This window comes from Mytilus californianus, unplaced genomic scaffold, assembly GCF_021869535.1.
Source record: "Mytilus californianus isolate M0D057914Y unplaced genomic scaffold, xbMytCali1.0.p SCAF_2, whole genome shotgun sequence".
In the NCBI taxonomy this organism is placed as follows: Eukaryota; Metazoa; Mollusca; class Bivalvia; order Mytilida; family Mytilidae; genus Mytilus; species Mytilus californianus.
The window spans coordinates 60,902,512-60,930,058 of record NW_026262668.1 but is presented as its reverse complement, the minus strand read 5'-3'; the positions used below and the strand labels follow the sequence as shown (position 1 = coordinate 60,930,058).

Below are 27,547 nucleotides of genomic sequence, written 5' to 3'. Positions count from 1 at the left end.
TTAAGTTTAGGTTCAATTAATAACATTGTGGAAAGTTTGAATGGAAAAGTTTTAGCCAGAAATTTTATTACTAGGGGAAATGAAAGTTTATTATGGTCCATGTGGGCTAAAAAAAACAGGTTACTTTATAAACAAGATGTAAATGACATTAAAATTCATTATAAGACCAATTAGTTAGCCCCTCAACCTGTGAACTCACAGATTTGCAAATTTAATGATAACACTCCTTTACACAATTATTTGATAAGGGAATAAAATGCTCCACTGGGCGCAGCTTGATACAACCGCAGAGGTCGAACCCTGAACAGTTGGGGCAAGTATGGACACAACATTCAAGCTTGATACAGCACTGAATTTGGATTGTGATTAAATATTTGACACAGCATAGGTTTCTGACACAGAATGAATGTGGTCTAAGAACTTAAATTTTTTTAATTTACCTATTCAAACCATATCATTATTATTTGCTTTTATATATAAATCAGAAATAACTAATTTAAAATGGAAAATTTTAAAGAAAAAAAAAGGAAAAAAGGAAAAAAAATCCCCCACCCCCAATTTTTTGAACCCCCTTATGATTCATCACCCCCAAACTCAATCCCAGCCTTCCCTTTGTGGTATTGTACCTTGCAGTACAATTTCATAGAGATCCATACACTTGAACACAAGTTATTGTCTGGAAACTAGAAAAATGCTTATTTTTGGCCCCTTATTCCTAAACGTTTTGGGCAATTACCCCCAAACTCAATTCCAGCTTTTCCTTTGAGATATGGAACCTTGTAGTGCAATTTCAGAAAGATCCATACACTTACACACAAGTTATTGTCATGAAACTAGAAAAATGCTTGTTTTTTGCCCCTTTTTTGGCCCCTAATTCCTAAAATTTTGAGGCAATTACCCCCAAAATCAATCCCAGCCTTCCCTTTGTGATATGGAACCATGTGGTACAATGTCAGAGAGATCCATACACTAACACACAAGTTATGTCTGGAAATTACAAAAATGCTTATTTTTGGCCCCTTTTTGACCCTAATTCCTTAACTGTTGGTACCATAACCCCCAAAATCAATCCCTACCTTCCTTTTGTGGTATTGAACCTTATGGTAAAATTTCATAGAGATCCATTCACTTAAACTAAAGTTAGAGTGCGAAAACCAATGTGTCTTCGGACGACGACGACGACGCCAAAGTCATACCAGTATACGACCACAAAATTTTTTGGCGGTCGTATAATAAAATAGATATATAAAAGGTACAGAATTTGTTCAAGATGATATAAACAAAAAACAGCTGCTCCATGAGGGCATGATACGCCCGTCGCTATTTCAAAGAATAAAGTTCAACAACTTCTCAATGTCATATCAGAGAAAATCATGAAAACTAAAGGGAGGTTATCTTAATAGATATAAACCAGTCACCAAAGTTTCATGATAACTGCTCAAAGCATTGTCCGAAAACTGGAAAATCACCCCTTTTTTATGAATAAAATCACATAACTCTAAAACGTAAAATCTAAAATTTATAAAAATGGAAAGAGAGCTTACATCTACAGATATAAACAAGTCCCCAAAGTTGCATAAAAACTGCTGAAAGCATTTTTGAGTTATTGCCCGAAAACTGGAAAATCCCCCTTATTTTAATGAATAAAACTCCATAACTTGGAAACGTAAAATCTAAAATTAATAAAAATCGAAAGGAAGCTTATGTCAATAGTAATAAACAATTCACCAAAGTTTCTTGCAAATTGGTGAAAGTGTTTTTGAGTTATTGTCCGAAAACTGGAAAATCCCCCTGTTTTTATGAAAAAAAAACCCAAACTGGGAAACTTAAAATCAAAAATTTATAAAAAAACGAAAGGGAGCTCACGTCAATAGATATAAACAATTCAGCAAAGTTTCATGCGAATTGGTTCAAGCGTTTTTGAGTTGTTGTCCGACGTTGACGACGGACAGACAGACAAACAATGGTATACCATAATATGTCCCGTAAACGGGCGTATAATAAACGGGCGTATAAAATTAAATAAATAAAAAAATATATCAAGCCATTTTACCACAATATCAAAGAGTTTTTTTCAAAATATGATTCTTGTAATATCTTAATCATTATGTCTGTATATACACATGATACAATAATTTTCTTAATATTTATGAATTAAAAAGTAATAGTCTGATTACTTTTTAATTCATATGTGTAAAGTAATACAAAAATAGCAATTTGACTTCTGTAAAAATAAGTATTATGATAAAATCTTAAATAGACAACAAACTTCACTTAATTAACAATTCAATAATGACAAAAAGCACCATGTGCAAGGTAAATGCTGTACAAAATTCATTCCGTTCAATTCAAAAATAAGTTGTGAAATTGTAAAAAGCACTGACATACTTTATAAAATTTACCTGCAAAACAATACTTTATTAATACATGCAAGTGTGCAACACATTGAGCAAAATGTACATGTTTTGTTATAGAGTTTGTCCTTTCTTAATGTAATAATAGTACCATAAATGAAATAAAAAAATATTCACTTACCAATTTAGCATGCCCTGTTTTTGCTTTGTAAGACAACATGATAGACATACATAATGACCCAATCCATCCTTTGAGGGCATACAATACAGAAAAGATCTCTCTTTAATTTTTTCTTAAAATTTTGGCACAAAGTCAATTTTGATATGCACTATGGAATATGCAAAGAAAAATATACCTTCATGACTTACTTTTCAAGATATTTCAGTTTGAAAATTGCATATTTAAGGGTAAAAATACAAAATTTCATTTTTGAATACTTTTCCGAAAAATGGGTCAAAGTCTCAAATGGCTGGCTTTCAATCAACATGAATCAATATTTGTGACTAAATTTAGCTGAAAACATTCTGAAAGTAAGTCGATTGAAAAAAGAAACTAGAGGCTCTCAAGAGCCTGTGTTGCTCACCTGCATCTACTGTGGTTTTGGTATCATGTAAAATAAGCATGATAAGGTTAAAATCATAATAAATAGTACTAGATACCCCAAAAATGATTTAGACCAAGTTTGGTTTAATTTGGCCGAGTAGTTAAATTAAAAGCAGGTCATCCCCATTGTAGTCTTACAATAGTTACTGAAGACCCCTTATCATTATTTGAATTGTGTTTTCAAGTTGTGACAATTTGAAATTCCTTTTTTACAATTTTCCCATAGACTTCTATAGTAAACCCCTATGTTCTTTTTTTAGCCATGGCGACCATCTTAGTTGATAGACGGGGTCATCAGATATATTTTTAAAACTAGATACCCTACGGATGATTTAGGCCAAGTTTGGTTTAATTTGGCCCAGTAGTTTCAGAGAAGATTATTGTAAAAGTTAATGGATAACGACGGACGACAAGTGATGAGAAAAGCTCACCCTTTTGGGCCAGGTGAGCTAAAAAAAAGGGGGTCATGTGCTAATTTTTTAGCTAGAAATAGAAAACCTAGTATTTTAAATGTGTGCGATCCTATTTCCCTTTTTTGGCACTATATTACATCGTAGTGTATTCTTAATGCAACATGCAGGTATTCCCCCGTACATGAACCCATTATAAGAATTACTGCCCCAGCAGTGGATTTCATGCACTCTAATATACAATAAGTTTGTTTTCTGTTAAAAATACTTTCAAATTTATGTACTAGTAACTGATTTGATGATGTTAGCTATTTTTCCTTGAATCTTGGATGCTTATTATTAGCAATGTTGTGAAAACAATGCATTAAATTTGGATGCATTATTATCTGCCCTTGCTTCTGTATCGTATGCCCTCAAAAGACTAATAAAAGCAATTTCAAACAATCAAGGTGAAAGTGACTGCAGTGTGGGTGGACATAAGTATGTAGGGTATACATTTTTTGGCCTAAATACAATAGACTTTATAGGATTAGAACACACACACAACATAATAAATAACAATAATATAGAAATTTGACAATTCAATTAACTCTAAAAAAAATTATTGAATATTTGCTCTATTTGGTACATACATGTTTGAAAAAAATACCAAATAATTTAACATGACTTAATCCAATGTTACTGAAAACATAAACTAAGAATTTGCAATGAATAACACTACTACACTATATAACTTGACAACTTAAAGCACAAATGTGCATCTAGACTCATCTGATTAAGTAATGAGTTAAAATTTATACTTGCTACAATCAATTTTTAAAGCTTATGCCAATGGACCTAAGGTTTGTTGAAAACAAGCAGTTCTTTTTCAGTGTTGCCTTGAAGCTGAACTATTTGTAATTTTGATAAATGACAGTAAGGGAAAACAGGAAACACCGAGCAATGCAAGTCTTGTCATTTGACAAAGTGTATTTGATGAAATTAATGACATTTAATTTTAAACAATTAACTACATTATTGATTCATTTAAACATAACTTTCCCAACAAAACAATAAGAGTCTCACACTGTTTAAAACGGTGGACGATTATAAAAAAATAAGACATGATATTTTAATACTTATAACATGTATAACAAGAGACTTTTAATAAATTTCAGTAAACCAGGCTTGCTTAGATAAAATGCTTCATACATGTCTTATTAAAGCTTAACAGAAGCAAAAATAATGGGAAGTCACTGGGCTCGACATTAACTTTTTTAACAACTTGCCCTTTGGGCAATTGACCATGATATACTACCTGTCACAGTCTCAAAGAGAAAACCACTAGTCCAAATTTTGTACTTGCTCAAGAAATTTCCAAACAGCCATTTATGGACTTAAAATCATGTAAAATTCAGCTTTCTGTTTTTCTGGTATTCTGCCACAAAACGTCCCCCCCCCCCCCCCCTATCTATCTTGGACAGAACAGCACATCAAATCAGAAAAGCCAATATCTTCAATAATTATTTTGTTTTCCTTATGCTTTTTTTTTAAATACATATTATCTTGACTTACCATCTGTAAGGTATTTTATTGATAAGTCTTTGATATATATTACCAATTGCTATTTAAATTCAGAACACTTTACATCTATAACATGTACATGATGTACAGCATTGTAAATTATCCTATAAAATCACTGTGACGGCATATTGGTTTTGAAATTAGTTTATTATACAGATCTTTCTCCTTCTTATATCTTTCAGCAAAATAAAGTTGAAACAATCTCAAAGATATTGTCTTTTCAATTTTCTTTACTTTCCTTTAGTTAAAATGAGTAAGATAAGTGGGAACAAGTTTTAAGAAAACACAATTCCACTGTCAATAAAACTTGTCATGCTTGTAAAGACAATTTCATTTGTGATGATTGTTGCAAGTAAGATTCAAATTTCCTTTGCCTGTATTAGCTCAGAATATAATGGTTTTGTAATCCTTTTTTCTGTACACATCCTAACCAGAATAATAGATCCAGAAGTCCATTCCTATGTTCTGCTTTCATTATATCAAATATTTGAGTGTACTGTATATGTGAACGCATATTTTCAATATCTTTAGATCTTTTTATAGCCATAAAATGTTTGTTTGAAAGCTGGAGGTAGTTGAAGATAACCTGAAAAGTAAATATGTAAGGATTAAAATAAACTTACTCTTAAAGGTTATAAATTTAATATTCTAGTTAGACAACTGAATATTGTCTTTATAGGTAAGAACAATGATTTTATTTTCAATAGCTTAATACACCAGCTGTATGAGAGCACATACGATGAAATGTAAGTCTTCTTTACTAAGCATGACTGTATTTTGTGTTAAAAAAAAAAGGTTTTAACTACAATTATTAAATAATCTTAACAATATCACCGATTCATGAATATGAGGCCAAGGTTATTAGAATAATTAGACAAGTTACATAATTTACCCTAATTTCCTTATTTTAGTCATTGTGGCCATGTTGGTTGATTGGTAGGAACAAAAGACATTAACCGTTAACATATATATACAAGATATACCTATCAAAGAATCTTTCAGGCCAAGTTTGGTTGTAATTGGTCCAGTGGTGTCAGAGATTTTTTAAAAGTTTATGACAATGACTGATGACGACAGCTGACATGGCCCATAGCTAAAAACAAGCAAATTGTCATTAGAAGTAATACTTCATCATAAGTTAGTTGTTAAACCAAATCAAATGCATTCTTCCATAAACTCAACAGCCAAATCCCTGCTTGTGACACAAGGTAAGTTTATCAAGGATGCAATTGCATACTATATGACTGTATGCGTGTTTTAGAGAACTGTCTGTGGACACACAGACACAGATACTGATGCTTTTACTTTAAGGTATAGCTTTTCTTTCAAATCTGTGACAGATATAATGAATATAACACTTCGTATATCATGTAGTGGTTCTCATTGGGGTCTAAGCGTGACACGGGATTGGCCAATTTTTTTTAAGCGTGACATGTGAAAGTCAAATAATTTAGCGTGAAAACGGGAAACGAAGTCGGGCGGGACACGGGAAATTACATGCGCTATTATGGCAACCAGAAGCGGGATACAGGATTCTGACAAAACAATAAGCGAGATCAGGGATCAGACCCCACCCCCCAATGAGACCCCATGTATATCAATGTTGGATTGTAAAAGTGGAGCAGAAACCTTTTTTTCAAAGTTACACCATATGTTTACCTTGGTTTTCATGCACAAGATGCCTAGAATTTCAGGTACAAATATTGAGTTGTGACATTCAGCAAGCATTTCACAACCAAGCTGAGCTAAAACATCAGGCTGAACTTTACTGTGAATCCATGGTGTTTTGTTTGGCTTTTTTTCATCACTTGTAGTTGTGGTATTTTCAATCTAAAATGATCATGGTAATAAAAAAGTTGCATGTTTACCAGTCAGGTGCGTTACTTAAATATTATGTCAAACAAATTACTTTTCAAAATTATCTATACATGCTATAGACATGATAGATATAAGTTATGTTTAGTTTTGTTAATTTGCAAATCAATCACTATTGGCATTTTTTTTCTTAGCAACTTAGATATTAAGGTTTTAAACTCAAAGACAGCAAAAACAAATCCTGTGACCATGGTGACACCCCTAATATTTTCATATCATTAAAACCTAAATGTTCACAGCAACAACATATAATTTTTGAACACAAATTCGTTTTCAAAGGAGTAGGCCCAGTAAGACCCCCTTTTGGCCCCAAAATATAGCAGTTTTACAAAATTGTTAAAATGTAAACTTTTAGTTATTCATTGAAAAGTAGAATGCTTCTGCTGCATAAATATGGGCTGTTTATGACAAAACAAAGCACATATATCGTGAACTAGCATCATTAAGTCATGCTAAATTACTGAAATCTTCACAATTTTAGCATTTTAGTTAAATTTTAGACGGTTTCCGTCTTAAATGAAAATGGCCGCATTTGTGTTCATTCTTAATATTGAAATGTAAGTTGTATTTGATGATAATACATAACATATATAAAGGTTGAGGATGAACACGGATGCGGCCACTTTCATTTTTGACAAAAACCATCTGAAAAGTGGCATTTTTTGGCATATTTGATAGATTTTTCATATTTAAGCTTGAATCGGAGTGTTTTTAATGACTAAATCAGTTAAAATATTTCCCATAAACTAATTGAATCAACTGAAATAGACACTTAAGTGCTTAAAAAGTGTCCAAAATCTTTCGTCAGATGAACTTGAAATTTGAGGCCAAAATCGGCCCTTACCGGACCTACTCCTTTGACTGCTTGTTTCTGTCCAGGCACAGCTATTTTTTCTAGACTTGCAATTGTTGCAGTTCCTCAACACCTTTTCGGGCACTTTTTTCTTCCACATTTCATCAACTTTTATTTGTTCATTTAACATTTTTTAACAATAAACGACAATAAAGACAACAACACCCATCAATTACCGCATGGTAGGAGTTTATTTTGGTCGACATGTTTCGCCAACAAGCGTGGCGTCTTCAGGACAATATTATATATGAAATCAAACAGTGAAGTACAAATTTTGGGGTTGTGTGGTTCGCCGAAAGTAACGTAACAATAGAGGTTGTTATGACAACGTTATAGATATAAATAGAAAGTGAAAGTAAAATAAAATAGAATCTAGTTAAGTTAAAAGTGAAAGTTAGTCAATAAAGTCATCATTATTTTACTTTCACTTTCTATTTATACCTATAACGTCGTCATAACAACCTCTATTGTTACGTTACTTTCAGCGAACCACACAACCGCAAAATTTGTACTTCACTGTTTGATTTCATATGTAATATTGTCCTGAAGACGCCACGCTTGTTGGCGAAACATGTCGACCAGAATAAACTCCTACCATGCGGTAATTGATGGGTGTTGTTGTCTTTATTGTCATTTATTTTACTTATATAGTGAAAGACAACTGTGAATACCTTTCGGTATCCACCCACTATTACCCAACTGCACGATTACCACTTCAGGTGTTGGTTCACCTTGTTCAAATTCATTTTTTAGCAATGTTTAATGTAAACTGTTTCTGTTTTTCTGTTTTGAAGCCATGCTTATAAAACTAATTGTATTGAAATCAACATTTAAAAATGCTAAACTAGGCATGTTAGGTATGATTAGTAATGAATCATCTTTGGCTTGGGTGTTGTTCTAAGTCCTGATAGTTGTCAAAATATACTTATTCTACAATAATGTAATATATGTTCCCTATCATGCCTATTGGAATTTTTGAAACAAAAATATACTTAAACAGCAAAACCTGCCAAAAATAATTAAAAAAAAATTCTAAAATATGCTTAACATAGAAAACAATTATATATAAATCTATGGCAAAATAGTATGCTTAAGCAGCTTTATAGAATTTTTTTTTAACAAATTCATCTTAATACATGTTAGAATGTGTCAAAAACTCATATTAATGGCATTTAGATTAACTTTTTCAATAGCTGTTGATCATTCAAAGAAATACATTTAAAACAGTGATGATGGTTCTTTCGATTTATGCTGCTGCTGTCTTCTTAAGCAGGTGATCTCTTAAAACAGTTGAAATATATAATCTGATCTTTTTTGGGATGGAAAGGTGATCGCATAAAGCAGTTTGTCACTACATACAGGTGGTGATTTAGACAAGTTTCACTGTAAATAGTTCAAAATTTGAATCGGGATAGGACAAACATTTGTGTAGCACAATTATCTTCTAGCAAACAATGGAAAAAAAGTGTGCAAAAATTAAATAATAGTGTGCAAATAAATGTTTTTCTAAACTGTTTCTACCCATTACTGTATACTGTAAACTATACATACTGTACATGCTGTACTTGTATCTTTACTTTTACTGACTTCACGCTCTTCAGTATTTTCTGAATTCCTAAATGCGGCAATTTTAACCTGAAAACATACATGTCTGGAAAATACAAATAAATCATGTAAATAAACAAAGCTTTTTTCAGTGGTAATATCTCACCCTCTTCCTAAAGAATTTAAAGTCAAAGTTGGAAAACCTAGTAAACTGAAACTATTTTTTAATAAACTGTTATCACAGAGAAATGTCTCGCCTTTTTGTAATTTTGATAATGCAAATGTTGAAATTAAAATAGCAACACTTTAACATTTAAGTTATGCAAATATTCAAAGTCGATATTATAAGTCGTTCCCTTTAAACAAACCTAAACACAAACATTAACTTGTAAACTATGTAAAAGTTTCAAAGTCAATGAACCATGATCAGGGGTGGGGCTATATAATCTCCATGGAAACGATACTTGCAAATGCCAATAAATTTGCATACCAAATATCATTGACTTAACATTAGCAGTTCATCTTAAACTGATCTAATCACAAACTAATACATGTAAACTAAGCAAAAGTTTCAAAGTCACTAGACCATGACTGAGGGGGCGGGGCCAAATATTATCCATGGAAATGAGATGTGCTAATGCTTATACAACTGAACACCTATTAACATTGACCTGCCACTAATGGTTCCCCTTGAACTGACCAAATCACAAACTAATACATGTTAACTTAGAAAAATTTTCAAAGTCTTTAGACCATGACTAAGGGGGCGGAGCCAAATAATCTCCATGGAAATGAGATATGCCAATGCTTATACAACTGCATACCAAATATCATTGACCTACCACTAGTGGTTCCCCATAAATTGACCTAATCACAAACTAATACATGTAAACTATGGAAAGTTTCAAAGTCAATAGACCTTGACTGAGGGGGCAGGGCCAAATAATCTCCATGGTAATGAGATGTGCCAATGCTAATTCAACTGCATACCAAATATCATTGACCTACCACAAGTGGATCACCATGAACTAGACCTAATCACAAACTAATACATTGTTGAGGCCGTCGCAGACGCCGGAAACAGCATACCTACATTGTATGTCTCGCTTTTTGACTCCGTCAAGGCGAGACAAAAACTAGATGTGTCAGTAAGACATGAATGTTCTCCGCCTACAGCCAGGTTGTGAAAAATTGGTCAACAGTTACAAAAGGCAAACTCTGTGAGTCATCATTTAAACAATAATATAAGATTATGTAAAACAAGAGTGCACACGCTGAAATGTCTCGCCTTCTTTACTAATCATTGATATTATGTTGATAGTCCTAAATATAAAGCTTTATTACAACTGTCATATAAACTTAACATTAACCAAGTAAACTAAACATTGACCAATGAACCATGAAAATGAGGTCAAGGTCAGATGAACCATGCTAGGCAGGCATGTACAGCTAACAATTCTTCCATACAACAAATATAGTTGACCTATTGCTTATAGTTTAAGAAAAACAGACGAAAACACAAAAACTTAACACTGAGCAATGAACCTTGAAAATGAGGTCAAGGTCAAATAAAACCTGCGTGACTGACATATAGATCATAAAATATTTCCATACACCAAATATAGTTGAACTATTGCATATAGTATTAGAAAAAAAGACAAAAACTCAAAAACTTAACTTTGACCACTGAACCATGAAAATGAGGTCAAGGTAAGATGACACCTAACAGTTAGATTTGCAGGCAAGTACAAATTAGTCCAGTCAAGTACTAATTTCTAAAGTCCAAGAACCATGATTTCAATCATAATGTGTTCAACCAAAAAGAAAAAAACTCACTCTTTATACAACAAGAGTGCACACGCTGAAATGTCTCGCCTTCTTTACTAATCATTGATATTATGTTGATAGTCCTAAATATAAAGCTTTATTACAACTGTCACATAAACTTTACATTAACCAAGTAAACTAAACATTGACCAATGAACCATGAAAATGAGGTCAAGGTCAGATGAACCATGCTAGGCAGGCATGTACAGCTAACAATTCTTCCATACAACAAATATAGTTGACCTATTGCTTATAGTTTAAGAAAAACAGACGAAAACACAAAAACTTAACACTGAGCAATGAACCTTGAAAATGAGGTCAAGGTCAAATAAAACCTGCGTAACTGACATATAGATCATAAAATATTTCCATACACCAAATATAGTTGAACTATTGCATATAGTATTAGAAAAAAAGACCAAAACTCAAAAACTTAACTTTGACCACTGAACCATGAAAATGAGGTCAAGGTAAGATGACACCTGCTAGCTAGACATGTACACCTTACAATCATTCCATACACCAAATATAGCTGACCTATTGCATGCAGTATTAGAAAGAAAGACCAAAACTCAAAAACTTAACTTTGACCACTGAACCATGAAAATGAGGTCAAGGTCAGATGACACCTGCCAGCTAGACATGTACACCTTACAATCATTCCATACACCAAATATAGTAGACCTATTGCATACAGTATAAGAAAAACAGACCAAAACACAAAAACTTAACTATAACCACTGAACCATGAAAATGAGGTCAAGGTCAGATGACACCTGCCAGTTGGACATGTACACCTTACAGTCCTTCCATACACCGAATATACTAGACCTATTGCTTATAGTATCTGAGATATGGACTTGACCACGAAAACTTAACCTTGTTCACTGATCCATGAAATGAGGTCGAGGTCAAGTGAAAACTGTCTGACGGGCATGAGGACCTTGCAAGGTACGCACATACCAAATATAGTTATCCTATTACTTATAATAAGAGAGAATTTAACATTACAAAAAATCTGAACTTTTTTTTCAAGTAGTCACTGAACCATGAAAATGAGGTCAAGGACATTGGACATGTGACTGACGGAAACTTCGTAACATGAGGCATCCATATACAAAGTATGAAGCATCCAGGTCTTCCATCTTCTAAAATATAAAGCTTTTAAGAAGTTAGCTAACGCCGCCGCTGCCGCCGTAGCCGCCGCCGCCGGATCGCTATCCCTATGTCGAGCTTTCTGCGACAAAAGTCGCAGGCTCGACAATAATGTACCATAAATCAGCTCCAGATCAATAGGCACTACAGAATTTTTTCAAACAAATGATTAGAACAATATTCATGAAAATGGGCCAACAGGGGATGAAATACAAACTCAATCTGTAAGTAATCATTACACACCAATGCATACTAACATACTAAAAATCATGTCAGTGAAACTTTGATTTCAGTAGGATTGAAAGACAGACAAATTGCAAGGGTAACACTATATGCCCTGGTTACTTAGAGGCAAAGACAAACAGAATAGAAATAAAATATGAAATCATTTCTTACTTCTGCTAACATTATTAATATGTTTCTGTTTGGCATGGATGACTGCTGCCAGTAACGAATGTCAGGAAGGCATCCAACTCTTTTATTTCTAATCCATAAGTCAGTTTTAGCTCCTTCGCCAGGTCTGAAATTATTTCAATTCTGACATGAAATGTTCTTATCCATACAAAAGTTTAGAAGGATTCTATATGGGCTGCTTAACAATCTATCATATGAAAATGATATGGATATGACGTGGATTGAATACTATGTACTTTTACCAGTTTACATAACATAAAGATGTACAAGTACCTGCTTTCCATTTGCACATGTTGATTAAATGACATGAGTAAAATTGGGTTATTTTGAAATCCTAGCTCATGATTATTCAAATGTGATAAAAACCGACTCATGCCAGCTGTTTTAGAAGAGAACATTTTAAAATGTACAATCCTTAAAATGGTGTATTTAAAAAGGTGGCAGACAAAGACATGTAAATATAAGTTTGATATAAATGGCTTTCAAAACTTAGTTTTGACTTGTTAGTGAATTGTTTGTGTATTTATTGGGATTTCATTTGAAATACATTACATATAATATCATGTTTTTTATCAAGTTTATAATACTATTTTCCTTTTGTAAAATCAAACTAAGCAAATACAAATAAACTAGAGGCTCCAAAAGAGCCTGTGTTGCTCACCTGGATTTATGTGCATCTTCAAAAATGGACACTCTTCAACATTGTAGACTAGAATATAATTCATGACTAAAATCTCATTTTTGTTGACCTTGTATTGCTGATATTTTTTCTGTTTAGTTTCTATCTGTTTATAAATATTTTTTGCATAAAACATAAAAATGGGTAAAATTCATCATTCAAGAGCAGTAACTCCTATAAAAAATGTACTGACAATTTTTGCTTTGTTGACTTATTTGTTGATCATGTCTTGATGATGATATTCTTACTGTTTTTAGTTTCTCTCTATCTCCTATAATTTTTGCCAAAATTGTAAAATATTCATGATATTGTAAAAAAATCTTCATTTAACATGTTTATGGGTAATCACTTCTACAAGTAGTCAACTTATTGACCTTTTTGTAGATCTTGTCTTACTGATCATTTTGACAATTAAAGTTTATCTCTATCTATTATAGTTTTAAAGATAATAGGCAAAAAATGAAAAAAAAATGAAAAAAAAATCATCATTGAAGGGCAATAACTCCTACAAATGTATAGGAAGTGTTTGATGATTTCGGCCATGTTGACTTATTTGTAGATCGTATCTTGCTGGTAATTTTTGCTTTAAAGTTTCTCTCCCATATATTATAGTTTTAAAGATAAAAGGCAAAAATGAAAACAAGAGTGCACACCTACTTTACTGATTATGATTGAATTTATTTTTAAATTAATTTTAAAAAGGAGTTAAGAGGGAGTTGCAAATACAAAATTGGTGCACCCAAGATAAAGCAATTGCAATGTCCGTGATTCCCTGAGGGAAAACCCAAAATTATCAAACACAAAATAGCAGATGCACAATGGCATTACATGGTGAAGATTCTGTGAGGAATGAATAGGCATCCCAATTACTATTTATACCGCCCCTTCAAAAACAGAGGGGCCTCGGTGGCCGAGTGGTTTAAGTAGTTTCTACTGTAATCATTAGCCAGTCAACACTGAGGTTGTGAGTTCGAACCCCGCTCGTGTGGGTGCACTCGACTACAATCTTAATTGACTAGGATTGTCAGTTTTCCTATCGAAGGTCCGTGGTTTTCTCCAGGCACTCCAGCTTCCTCCACCAATAAAAACTGGCTGCCACAAAATAGCCCAAAAGCGGTGCTTAAAAGTGGCGTTAAAACACCAAAAATCAAATCAAATCAAATCAAAAACAGGGTATAAAAAGTACAAATTCAGATCACTTAGCCTTGACTAAATACATCTATCATGTCTATATAGGCTTTCAAATATCTTGATGAAATTGTTTTTAAGTTGCTGTTTCACTGATGTTTACCCCACATCTTCTATTCATCAAGAACATGAATACAGTTGTACCAAATTAAAAGGTACTTACTCCGGACTAAGAAAGCATATTTCTGTAAACTTCATAAAAAGATAAGTAAATGAGCCTTCTTTTATATGAAGTAGACAAGTTTGCTTCTTATGTTCAATTTTTTCCAAAGCCTCATTAATCAACAAGTTTAGCAACTGGACAGCCTGATCTATAAAATCCACAACTTTGCAGTACCATCTTTCAAATAAGCTGAATAAAAAAACAATTATGGTCAGAAAAAGTTCTTGCTACAACAAATTGCCCTGCAAATTTGTATGGTGCAGCTCTTCAACGTCAGGTTTACTGTGCCAAATAAAAAAAAAAACGTTGATATTTTTTCTGACATTGAGTTTTGTTTTATACTGCAGCTTTAAATGCTACAATAATTGCCCTTAAAATGTGAAAACCAAAATCAAAGGTATTTCGTGTCATTAAACATGCTAAGGGAGTCATTAATTATGAATGAACCTGATTTAAATGAAATTGACAGTGTACATGTTGTATGAAATATAACTTTGTTACTATATTTAGCAGGTCTTCAAAATAAAGAAAGCAGGAAGTGTTCCAGCTGCAGTATAAATTATACTCGAGTATGTAAACGTAACATGTGTGACTAGTATAAAATTTACTCTACATTTTAACACTTAGTGAAGTGATATCATATGAAAAGTCTTTGTGTATTCTGGTTATTTGTGTCATTAGGGCGTTGTCTCGTTGACATATACCGTATATCTCCTTTTATTCATGATGTTCATATGAATAAAATGCCTAACAACTTAAGCATGCTAAGGGAAAAATGAACCAAAACTATTTTCTCAGCATGCAACAAAAGGATCAGCAATTTTCAGTCAGAATTCCTCTATCATACACCTGATTTTATTATGATAAGTACACAGGCACTCAAACATGTCAAACTAGTCAAAACTTTCTTCTAAAACTTGAAGAAAAATTGGTTGAAGCATACATTGGAACAGAACAAATAAAAACACTTTAGGCTGCAACAATAAAAAGAAAACCATCCCCTTAAAAAAATTTCACCACTTATAGTCACCAATCCCATTTCTCTGGTTAACTTTGAAGAACATTGGTCGAGGCATTTCTTCACTGTGACATCTAATTTTTTAAAATGCGTATAGAAAATGTAGAATAGCTAATCACTAATCGAAGAATTCATATATAGAAAAATATTCAACCAGTGACCGAACAACACATTAATTCATTATAAATAAGATTTCCCTCAACCAACATACATAGCTAAACTCAAGACTCAAAACACTATCCCTATGTCGAGCTTTCTGCGACTAAAGTCGCAGGCTCGACAAAAAAATTACTTATACAACAGTCAAGGGTGTAACTTGAATAAGTTATTAGAGAAAAATAACATACATGTGTTATTATAGATACTTTCTCTTAATCTGTAGTAACATATGTTTGTTATCAGTTAAATGTACCATAACAATTTTTATTTTCAGTGGGCACTTGGGAATTCTTGAAACTTGCGCAGTAACTTAATACATATCCTTGAAAACTAATTTTCCAATTCAATTAATACATTTTTGATCAACCATGGTAAATCAATGAGACAAGGCTTTTAAGTGATAACTTAGCTGTAATAACAAGGCTTAGTTATAACAGGCATTTAACTTATTACATGAGACACTTGGGAATGACTAGGAAGCTTGCGGCAGAACCTCATTACATGCTCTTATCATTATTTATTACAATAAATTAAAATACATTGTGATATACATGATATATGTAGTAGAAAAGGCTTTGAAGAAGTGTAGAGAAGCTGTAATAACACCCTTTAGTTATTACAGGCATATTTTTTCTGTAATAAGATGGTTGTGTTATGCATGATTGAAATTGATTGGCAAACTATGGACTGTCATATCTTTGTAAAGTTTAATATACATAAAGACAATTATAATATCAATAGAACTAGTACACAATTTAACAAAATTAAGGATGCATAATATCCTTTGAAACATGTAACATACATATGTTATCACAGATTTTTGATTTTTTAACCCTCAATAACAAATGTATGTTATTTTTCTCTAATAACTTATTTAAGTTAGACCCTTGACTGTACAAGTAAATTTTTTTAGAAAAAATTAAGGGGAGATTATTCAAACATTATAATTAACTTATGTAAGTATATTATTATTTACTTCTTCAAGTAAACAAAGATTACTTGTACAAGTAGTACCCCTGACTGTATGTAGATTAATTGGCAAACACAGTGAAATTTCTATTTTGTGAGGTGATGTCTTAGGAAAGAATTGTAACAAAAGGTGGTGATTTTTTATAATACTGATGATTTTGGGTGATTCACTCTGAAATATCTCTTTGTGTATCACATAGGTAAATTCATGAGTGTTTTCACTTCTAAACATCAGCAATCTGACGACAAGTTTCACAGAATCCCTCAATACAATAAGCATGATAAGAACAATTTTTCACTGAATCATTGTAATGTGTACTGTATATCCTTTGAAAATACATACTCTCGATTAATTGGTTCTTCATCCAAAAGTTGTGCTTCTTCAGAACGTATCTTATTAGCAAACATTCTAACGTTTTTTTTTGTGTTTATCAGAATCTCTATTCCTTTCTCTTGTTCTGGTCTAACAGATGAATCACACATTTGCCACGTATTCTCATCGATTGTAAAGTTTAGGCATTCTTTAGTAAATCCAATCAACGTATTGACTATTTTTGGTACATCCTCTAAATCTCGTCTTTTTTTTAAAAGGCTAATCAAAGTTTCCATTGGCAAATATTCAGTGGCAAAGAAAATAGACTGTAGGTCAAGATCTTCAATTTTCCATGTTGATGCTGAAGTTGAGGGTTTTTTAGTTGGAAGACCTGTACTATCCTCAGTAGACTCAGATGCTGAACTAGTGTATGTTTTACCATGTTTACGCTTTCTTGGTATTTCAGATGATGACATGATTCAAGAAAAAATATATATGATTCAGCTAACAAAGAACATGAAGTACAAACTTTCTGAAATCTAGGGAAAAAAAGGATTAAAGATGAAAAGTTATACTACATCATGTATATAAAAGACAGATTCAAAATGTAACTGAACATATTTGAACTATGTTGAAGTGTAACATATGTAAATAATGTACATGCATGTTAATAAAGGAAATCAAGATTATGTGCCTGTCCAAAATCAGGTTCTTTTAATTCAGTGGTTGTTGTTAGTTTCTGTCTGTCATATTTGTGTTTCGTTATTGTTTTGTCATAAATCTGGCCATTGGTTTTCTCTTTCACATTTTTATATTTTTTCATGTTGGGGTCTTTTAAAGCCGACTATGTGGTATGGGCTTTGCTCATTGTTAAAGACCGTAAACGGCATGTACAGTGAAATTTAGTTGCTTACGTCTACATCATTTAGACTCTGGTGGATAGCTGCCTCATTGACAATGATACCACATCTCCTTACTTTTTTATTGATAGCAGTCAAACCTCATTCACAGTCATTGCAATATATTCCTTGACCTATACATATAATTTGAAAACTGTCAAACATTGGATCATTTCAAAGGCTAGACACACCAATTTATATGTCAAGCACCGACATGAGACTAATAATATATTGCCTTAAAGAACCCTTACGTCTAAAAAAAATATAAACACAACCTAAAAATAAACTGTTGATCATGTTGATAGATGATCAATGCAAAGATATATGTCTCGCCTGTGTGTAATTTTGATTGTAAAATGCAAATGTTGAAATTAAAATAAGGATACTTTAACACATAAATTTAACCCAAATAATTCAGTCGTTATGTTCCGCTGATCTACGAAGGCTACATTAACGCCTGAACGTCTTCCTCGATCCTTCCGGAAATTTCACACCGCTATGCAATATGGGAATTTTGATTTAAGTTGGCAGCTAAAGAAGGAGGAGTTAATTGATGTTAAATGATGTAAACTGATGTTAATTGATGTTAATAAATTATTATCGGATTTGTGTTAATTGAACACAAGTGTTTGGTAAGACAATTACAAGACAGTTGCGCAGACTCATTATCCTGATCGCCGCCGATTGGCTCTCTCTCACAGAGAGCAGGCGATGCGTCCAATGATAATAAGAAGTTCAAGCCCTCGTGTGGGAGAAAATCGGACACGGAAAGGGCTTGAATTATTCGAGTTACACATAAATTATGCTAATATTAAAAGCCAATGAACCATAACTGAAGGTTCAGGGCCATATAATTTATGTGGAAATAAGATGTGCCAATGCCAATACAACTGATTACCAAATATAACTGACTTAGAACATTTACAATGTATTATACATGTAAGTGGTTCCCCATAAACTGACCTTATCACAAACTTTACCATGCAAAATATGCAAAAGTTTCAAAGTTAATAGACCATGACTAAGGAGGCAGGGTCAAACAATCTCCATTGAAATGAAATTTTCCAATGCTTATACAACTGCATACCAAATATCATTGACTTACCATCAATGGTCCCCCTTAAACTGACCTAATCACAAACTTTAACATTTAAAGAAAAAAATTAAATTATTTTAAAGTCAATAGACCATGACAGAGGGGCATCACCAAATAATCTCCATGGAAATGACATGTGCCAATGCTTATACAACTGCATACCAAATATGATTTACTTATTATAAGTGGTTCCCTTTAATTGACCTAATTATAATCGTAAACTATGCAAAAGTTTCAAAGTCAATAGACCATGACTGAGGGTGCAGCACCAAATATTATAAACTCCATGGAAATGATATGTGCCAATGTTTATACAACTGCATTCCAAATATCATTGATTTACCATTCATGGTTTCCCTTAAACTGACATAATCACAAACTTTAACAAATTGTTGCCGCTGTCATAAACAGCAACCTTAGTCTCGCTTCTTAGTCTTACTCTGTCAAAAATTGTGGAAAAAGAGGGGCGAAGGGAACCGAAGGGACATTCAAACTCATAGATGGAACTGTTCAAAGAGGTACATAAATAACAACAATGTTACCCTCAAAACAGTGAAAAATCAATGTTGTACCAATTTCTTCTGCACCTCAGAGATTTCTAATACTGTAAACCCACTCATAATGACAAACTATTTTTTTTCACAACTTACTCTAGACATGCTAGAGATACAATAATGCAAATTAAGCCCCCAAAAAAATATATGCTTGTTTCCTGCTTCCAGACCCTCCAACCCTAATTTTTTTTCCGTGCATTTGCGAAAAAGTTGTCCTAATCAGTCATTGATTCCTGTTTTGTATTGTCTCTTCCAAATATTAACAAAATGTCAATCAGAAAAGTACCAAATAAAAAAAAATGATGTACATCATGTACATGTATCTAGCTTTCTTCTCTCCCACAATGTTCAGTAATACTCATTTGGTATCAGTTTTGAGTATCCTCCATTCTGAAATTTACCTGTATCTCAGTTAAATAAAAAATCCCTACCTACATTGTGTACCTAGTACCTACCCTATTTTTTCAGCTTGGGCATGTTGGAGGCAGGAAACAAGCATATATATGTTTTTTGGGCCTTCTACAAAAGTGGCATAAGCGTCAAACTTGGATCTTCATGAACATGAACAAAGTTAGAAAATTGTGAACATAAATCTCTATGAAATTAGCTGAAAATAGCTAAATACGATAAAAAAGTATAAGTGAAAATAAATTGGTTTACAGTTATCATGTCAGTAACTGTGAAGTCTTGTAAGACTAAGAGATTGTAAGTTTATAGATTAAGTATTAAGGTAGCAAATTAAAAAACAAGAGTGCACACGCTGAAATGTCTCGCCTTCTTTACTAATCATTGATATTATGTTGATAGTCCTAAATATAAAACTTTATTGTAACTGTCACATAAACTTAACATTAACCAAGAAAACTAAACATTGACCAATGAACCATAAAAATGAGGTCAAGGTCAGATGAACCTTGCCAGGCAGAAATGTACAGTTAACAATTCTTCCATATAACAAATATAGTTGACCTATTGCTTATAGTTTAAGAAAAACAGACCAAAACACAAAAACTTAACACTGAGCAATGAACCGTGAAAATGAGGTCAAGGTCATATAAAACCTGCGTGACTGACATAGATCATAAAATATTTCCATACACCAAATATAGTTGACCTATGGCATATAGTATTAGAAAAAAAAGACCATAACTCAAAAACTTAACTTTGACCACTGAACCATGAAAACGAGGTCAAGGTCAGATGACACCTGCCAGCTAGACATGTACACCTTACAGTCATTCCATACACCAAATATAGTAGACCTATTGCATACAGTAAAAGAAAAACAGACCAAAACACAAAAACTTAACTATAACCACTGAACCATGAAAACGAGGTCAAGGTCAGATGACACCTGCCAGCTAGACATGTACACCTTACAATCATTCCATACACCAAATATAGTAGACCTATTGCATACAGTATAAGAAAAACAGACCAAAACACAAAAACTTAACTATAACCACTGAACCATGAAAATGAGGTCAAGGTCAGGTGACACCTGCCAGTTGGACATGTACACCTTACAGTCCTTCCATACACCGAATATACTAGACCTATTGCTTATAGTATCTGAGATATGGACTTGACCACCAAAACTTAACCTTGTTCACTGATCCATGAAATGAGGTCGAGGTCAAGTGAAAACTGTCTGACGGGCATGAGGACCTTGCAAGGTACACACATACCAAATATAGTTATCCTACTAATTATAATAAGAGAGAATTTAACATTACAAAAAATGTTAACTTTTTTTCAAGTAGTCACTGAACCATGAAAATGAGGTCAAGGACATTGGACATGTGACTGACGGAAACTTCGTAACATGAGGCATCCATATACAAAGTATGAAGCATCCAGGTCTTCCACCTTCTTAAATATAAAGCTTTTAAGAAGTTAGCTAACGCCGCCGCTGGATCACTATCCCTATGTCGAGCTTTCTGCGACAAAAGTTGCAGGCTCGACAAAAAACCTGTTGCTGATCATGCTAAAAAGCAAGCCATAAACAATGATAAACAGAAACCAATGTGAACAAGTCAAAAATTGATTTCATCAAATACATGTAAACACATTTTGACTCGCAGAAGTAAAAGAAGGAATATTGAAGTCTGAGTTCTGGCTGATGATTTGAACAAAGGTGCTGTTGCATATATATATATACCTTAATGAGACAACAACCCAATGACATAAAAATGCTCTGCTGGGCACAGCTTGATACGACCGCAGAGGTCGAACCCTGAACAGTTGGGGCAAGTATGGACACAACATTCAAGCTTGATACAGCACTGAATTTGGATTGTGATTAAATATTTGACACAGAATGAATGTGGTCTAAGAACTTAAAAAATTTTAATTTACCTATTCAAACCATATCATTATTATTTGCTTTTATATATAAATCAGAAATAACCAATTTAAAATGGAAAATTTTGAAGAAAAAAAAGGGGAAAAAAATCCCCCCTTAAATTTTTTGAACCCCCTTATGATTCATCACCCCCAAACTCAATCCCAGCCTTCCCTTTGAGTTACAATGTATGGTGCATTGCAGTACAATTTCAGAGAGATCCGTACACTTGAACACAAGTTATTGTCAGGAAACTTGGAAAATGCTTGTTTTTTTGCCCCTTTTTGGCCCCAAATTCCTAAACGTTTAGGGCAATTACCCCCAACTCAAACCCAGCTATCCCTTTGTGATATGGAACCTTGTAGTAGAATTTCATAAAGATCCATTCACTTACACACAAGTTATTGTCCTGAAACTAGAAAAATGCTTGTTTTTTTGCCCCTTTTTGGCCCCTAATTCCAAAAATTTTAGGCAATTACCCCCAAAATCAATCCCAGCCTTCCCTTTGTGGTATGGTACCTTGCAGTACAATTTCAGAGAGATCCATACACTTGAACACAAGTTATTGTCTGGAAACTAGAAAAATGCTTATTTTTTGCCCCCTTTTGGCCCCTAATTCCTCAACATTTTGGGCAATTACCCCCAAACTCAATTCCAGCTTTCCCTTTGTGATATGGAACCTTGTAGTACAATTTCAGAAAGATCAATACACTTACACACAAGTTATTGTCATGAAACTAGAAAAATGCTTGTTTTTTGCCCCTTTTTTGGCCGCTAATTCCTAAAATTTTGAGGCAATTACCCCCAAAATCAATCCCAACCTTCCTTTTGTGGTATTGAACATTGTGGTAAAATTTCATAGTGATCCATTCACTTAAACTAAAGTAAGAGTGCGAAAACCAATGTGTCTTCGGACGACGACAATGACGCCAACGTCATACCAATATACGACCACAAAATTTTGTTTGCGGTCATATAAAAACAACCGAAAGACATCTAGAAGCAAAATACACTTAAAGTCTTTCAGCAATCTACAGGTGTCTATACACATGATACAATACAATATGTCAAGTTCTAAATAGTTCAAAGTCTATAAAAGTTGTGAATAAATTAATCAGAAAGAATCAAAGATCTGCCATCTACATGTACATCAAATTCTCCAAATAAGAAAAAAACAATAAAACCACAGACAAGGTTTCCGACTTGGATCTGTGTAAGCACATGAATATGGTGGGGTTAAACTATTTTTTTCATAGATCTAAACCCTCCCAGTTTTCAATCATGATCAGTGGACTAACATATTTAAGAAGTTTAGAACATACATGTTTACAAATTTAAAAATCAGTTCAAATTAAATAAACAGAAAAAGCATTTATCTGAATATCAGTATAATAGGTACATGTAGCAAAAACATAACAAGCATTCTGAGAGTATTGCATGGCAATACATAGTCCCCTACGGGTTAAGAATTCATTGTACTGGAACAAAATGCTAACTTGATCTATAACTAGTCATGGTGTAAACTATATAACAAATATCAAGTCAATATATTCAAGCATGATGAAAAAAAGTGTGGAAAACTGATTATTTGAGTGAATTATCTGTCCAAGGACCATAACTATGCACAAAATAATCAGACCGGAACAAAATTCAAACTTGATCTGTAACTTGTCATGATAAAACTATATACCAATTATTAAATCAATATCTTCAAGCATGACAAAAAAAATATGGAAAACTGATTATTTAAGTGAATTTTCTAAGTCCAAGGACCATAACTCTGCACAAAATGATCAGACCGGAACAAAATTCAAACTTGATCTGTAACTTGTCATGATAAAACTATATACCAATTATTAAATCAATATCTTCAAGCATGACAAAAAAAATATGGAAAACTGATTATTTAAGTGAATTTTCTAAGTCCAAGGACCATAACTCTGCACACAATGATCAGACTGGAACAAAATTCAAACTTGATCTGTAACTTGTCATGATTAAACTATATACCAATTATTAAATCAATATCTTCAAGCATGACCAAAAAAATATGGAAAAATGATTTTTTAAGTGAATTTTCTAAGTCCAAGGACCATAACTCTGCACAAAATGATCAGACCGGAACATAATTCAAACTTGATCTGTAACTTGTCATGATAAAACTATATACCAATTATTAAATCAATATCTTCAAGCATGACAAAAAAAATATGGAAAACTGATTTGCCGGACTGATGGACGGACACACAGACAGACAGAGTGCAAACCTAAAGTCTCTTCAACTTCGTTGGTAGGGGACTAATAAACAATATAATAGTCACAATCATGACAATAGTTATTCATATGCACATGCTGTAGTTACTGAAAGCAAGCTTAGAATATTAAAGATGAGAAATTCTACAATAAAATAACACATCATTATTTGCATGTATGAAGGGCATACTACATGTATTAGATACACCTTGAAGGGCGTTAGCCAGAATGGGTGTATATAATTTACACCAAGATATTATTGTAAATGCAGAATGATAGTTTTCAATAATTTAGGAGGGGGTCTTTCAGCGATTTGACCATGTGTTACTGAAAATCATGATATATGCAGGGTATCCAATATCATTTAACGACATCTTGGTGTAAACTTGTACACTTGTAACAATATTTGGCAAAGAAGCTGAATATCAAAAGCATACAAGTTGAATAAAAACAAACATTTGTTTATTGCATACTACTCTCCTATGGGGTTACTACTGGTTAATTAATTGATGACTGCATAACATTATCAGCAAAAGGGGTTATAGTATTACCTTTAAATTCACACCATAAAACTTATCAAGTAACTGTACCTTAATTTAAAATTTTACATCCATTGATCATGTTGATACTGATTGTAGGATTGGAAGAGTGCCATATTAAAGAAGACTTATTACAACTCTTCCAGAGAACCAAAGGTGGCCTGTTACAAGGCAAATTTTCAACCCCTGTCAGTGTCAAACAGTTTTCAGGGACAATCCAAATTTCCAGCCCTTCACATGTCAGAACACTTTCTTATCTGTAGTCTCATTCATAGACAACTATATATATTTCACATCTATGCATTTTCCTTTACATTTCCAATGTCTAAATGCTAATGTTATTATGTCACAATAAGAGTCGATTGTTCAATGATCACTGGTGTCATTTACACAGATTGAGCTCAGGTCAACAGGGTATTCCAGAAAAGTCTGTAACCCATAATGAAGTTGCTAGAATTTCCAGATGAAAAAACTTGAAAAATTTCTGCTAGGTAAAAAAATGGACTTTGCATATCTCCCGACATAGGTACTTGACTACAGGTCAGTTATATAGCCCGTTAATTTACTGCAATCATGTATCATTTGTATTCATTTGCAACTAATTACAGATGTAAGGAATGAAAATATTTAGCATGTACCACTTGTACCCATCGGTACCTGGTTACAAATGAAAGGGGGAAATATTCAACACTAATTTCTTGACATATATCATGTATATCATGTATATGAAATTATTAAGGTTGACAGTCACTATATAGATGTTGTTTATTTTATATTATGTGTCATGTCCATTTTGTTATTGGAGATGTTAAGTTTAGGCACTGTGTCTATTATAAATCCAATCTAATCTAAGTGTCTGAGACTGAACTCAACGAAAAATTATGAAGACTCCAAGGCCTCCATTGGCTCAAAGCCAGTGAAATCTTCCATTTCATGGTTACTTTCTCATTTAACCTGGATATATGCGTTTTTTTTCAATTATAATAGTTCTTTCTGTTTTTATCATAAATATACTGTAAAATAGACCAAAAATTACCTAAATATATAATAAATTAGCTATGTTGAAATTCCTTGTTCAAAACCTATCTTTACTACTTTAGGTTTCTTTGTCTTGGTTGACCATGTGCAAAGCTAGGTAAAGCCAGAGACTATTCGAACGGACATTTTCAATATCTGAAATTCACCCAAATTAAGTAAAAAGGCATGTATGGAATTTGTTGAAACATTCATTGGACAAACTGTTTCAGTAAAATATTCTATGATCGAAATATTGGAGTTACCTGTTACCTAGTCTTTATCTTCCTCCTCTAGCAGGAGCTTCGCTTCTACAGCGTACTTATTTATTTGCACCCTAACCCTTACACACAGGGCACTCTTAAAATTGCTAATAGTATATGTTCATAAACGTAGTTATTAAAACAGTAACATATATACAGCATGCGGACTAATTGATCATGTAACGAAGTACTTTTAAAAAATGAGCACGAAGGAGGAAACGAATGTTATGCGCTTGCGTAAAACAAAATTATTAATAAACTTCCGTCCGCCTTTAGCTCTTGTCCAACAGATAAAAAATCAGCCAGAGATATAGATGATATCAAGGTAATCCAATGCACAATTAATATTTAAATATTAGCCTTTTTCCACTTAAGGACACAGTTTTGTATATTACGGTAGGAATCACATCATTGGAATTCTGAATATTTTTTTTATTGATCCATGCTATTTATCACTATCAGGTTGGGAACAAACCCTCTAAATGGTGTTTATACCTTTATAGAGGGATAATCCTTCTATAGAGGGATAAAATTATCCCTCTATAGAGGGGTATTTTTGTTTAGACTGGATTTAAAGCAAAATAGGGCAGATTAGCATTTTCTAGTTATATTGGCTATAATCTATAGCATAATTTATATGCATCAATAATTGCACTTTACTAAAAATTGGGACGCCCAGTTTTCTGCAAAAGTGACAGAACTTGCAACCTATTGTATACCTATCTGAACTCCTGATCAACAACAAAGGGGACAGTTGACCTTTAAATTTTATGTTAAATCTAACAATAGAAATTCTGTTCAGTGAGCCATAACTGAGTATAATTTACCTGATCATCACAGCTTTCAATCAGGGTAAACAATAGATTGTATATTTAGTCAGTTTAGCAGTAAACTGGGCATTTGCATATCAATCTAAGTACATCAATTGGTGCATCAAATGTTGCAGGTTACTGCCATAATAAGTACAGAATGCCAATATGCCCTATTTTGCTTTAAATTCAGTGTAAACAAAAAATACCCCTCTATAGAGGGATCATTTTATCACTCTATAAAAGTATAAACACCATATAGAGGGTTTGTTCCCAACATGTTTATGACTAGTAAATATTTACTTATAGATTTGTTTAACACTTGATTACAAGAGCGATCTTTTAAAACTCGATTTACCATTGTCGATTTATCGTCTGCTACTATATTCACGTGAAGTTAGGAGCATGCGAAATGTGCATTTCTTGTAAAGCCTCTTGGAAGGTATAAAAAACAACAAATGTTTTAATTCAAAAGTGTTTTATTTTCATAAAAAAATATTTTTGTAGCTCGTTATCGAGCACTGGTCATGTAAAATTTGTTAGTAGAAATGGATTGGAAGAGACTACAGAACAAAAATAAGATTTAATAGATGAAAACTCAGAATTTATAAGTAGAAAAAAGGAGGGTCATATTAGTTTTTGGGTTTCTCTAACAAAATGCAGCACAAAATGTCAGAATCAATTACA

General features: G+C 32.9%; 1 protein-coding gene and 1 long non-coding RNA gene across 6 annotated transcripts in view; both read right to left on the bottom strand.

The window, feature by feature from the left end:
• Nucleotides 1–27,547, bottom strand: part of LOC127730163 (uncharacterized) — a 171,790-nt gene that overhangs the window by 121,224 nt on the left and 23,019 nt on the right. The window lies entirely within an intron of this gene.
• On the bottom strand, nt 553–26,290 carry LOC127730158 (uncharacterized). 5 transcript variants are annotated; one of them, XM_052238414.1, is made up of 7 exons: nt 26,055–26,290; nt 17,120–17,628; nt 14,631–14,819; nt 12,583–12,706; nt 9,211–9,294; nt 6,591–6,761; nt 553–5,517 (listed from the first exon to the last, which is right to left on the bottom strand). In XM_052238414.1, the coding sequence occupies exons 2-7, from the start codon at nt 17,563–17,565 to the stop codon at nt 5,311–5,313; spliced, it is 1,221 nt and encodes a 406-aa protein (XP_052094374.1). In that variant the 5' UTR covers nt 17,566–17,628; nt 26,055–26,290; the 3' UTR covers nt 553–5,310. The 5 variants fall into 5 exon arrangements, 4 of the variants coding, with proteins under 4 accessions (XP_052094374.1, XP_052094375.1, XP_052094373.1 ...); XM_052238415.1 differs by lacking the exon at nt 26,055–26,290 and adding an exon at nt 25,811–26,048; XM_052238413.1 differs by lacking the exon at nt 26,055–26,290 and having other exon boundaries at nt 577–5,517; nt 17,120–17,640.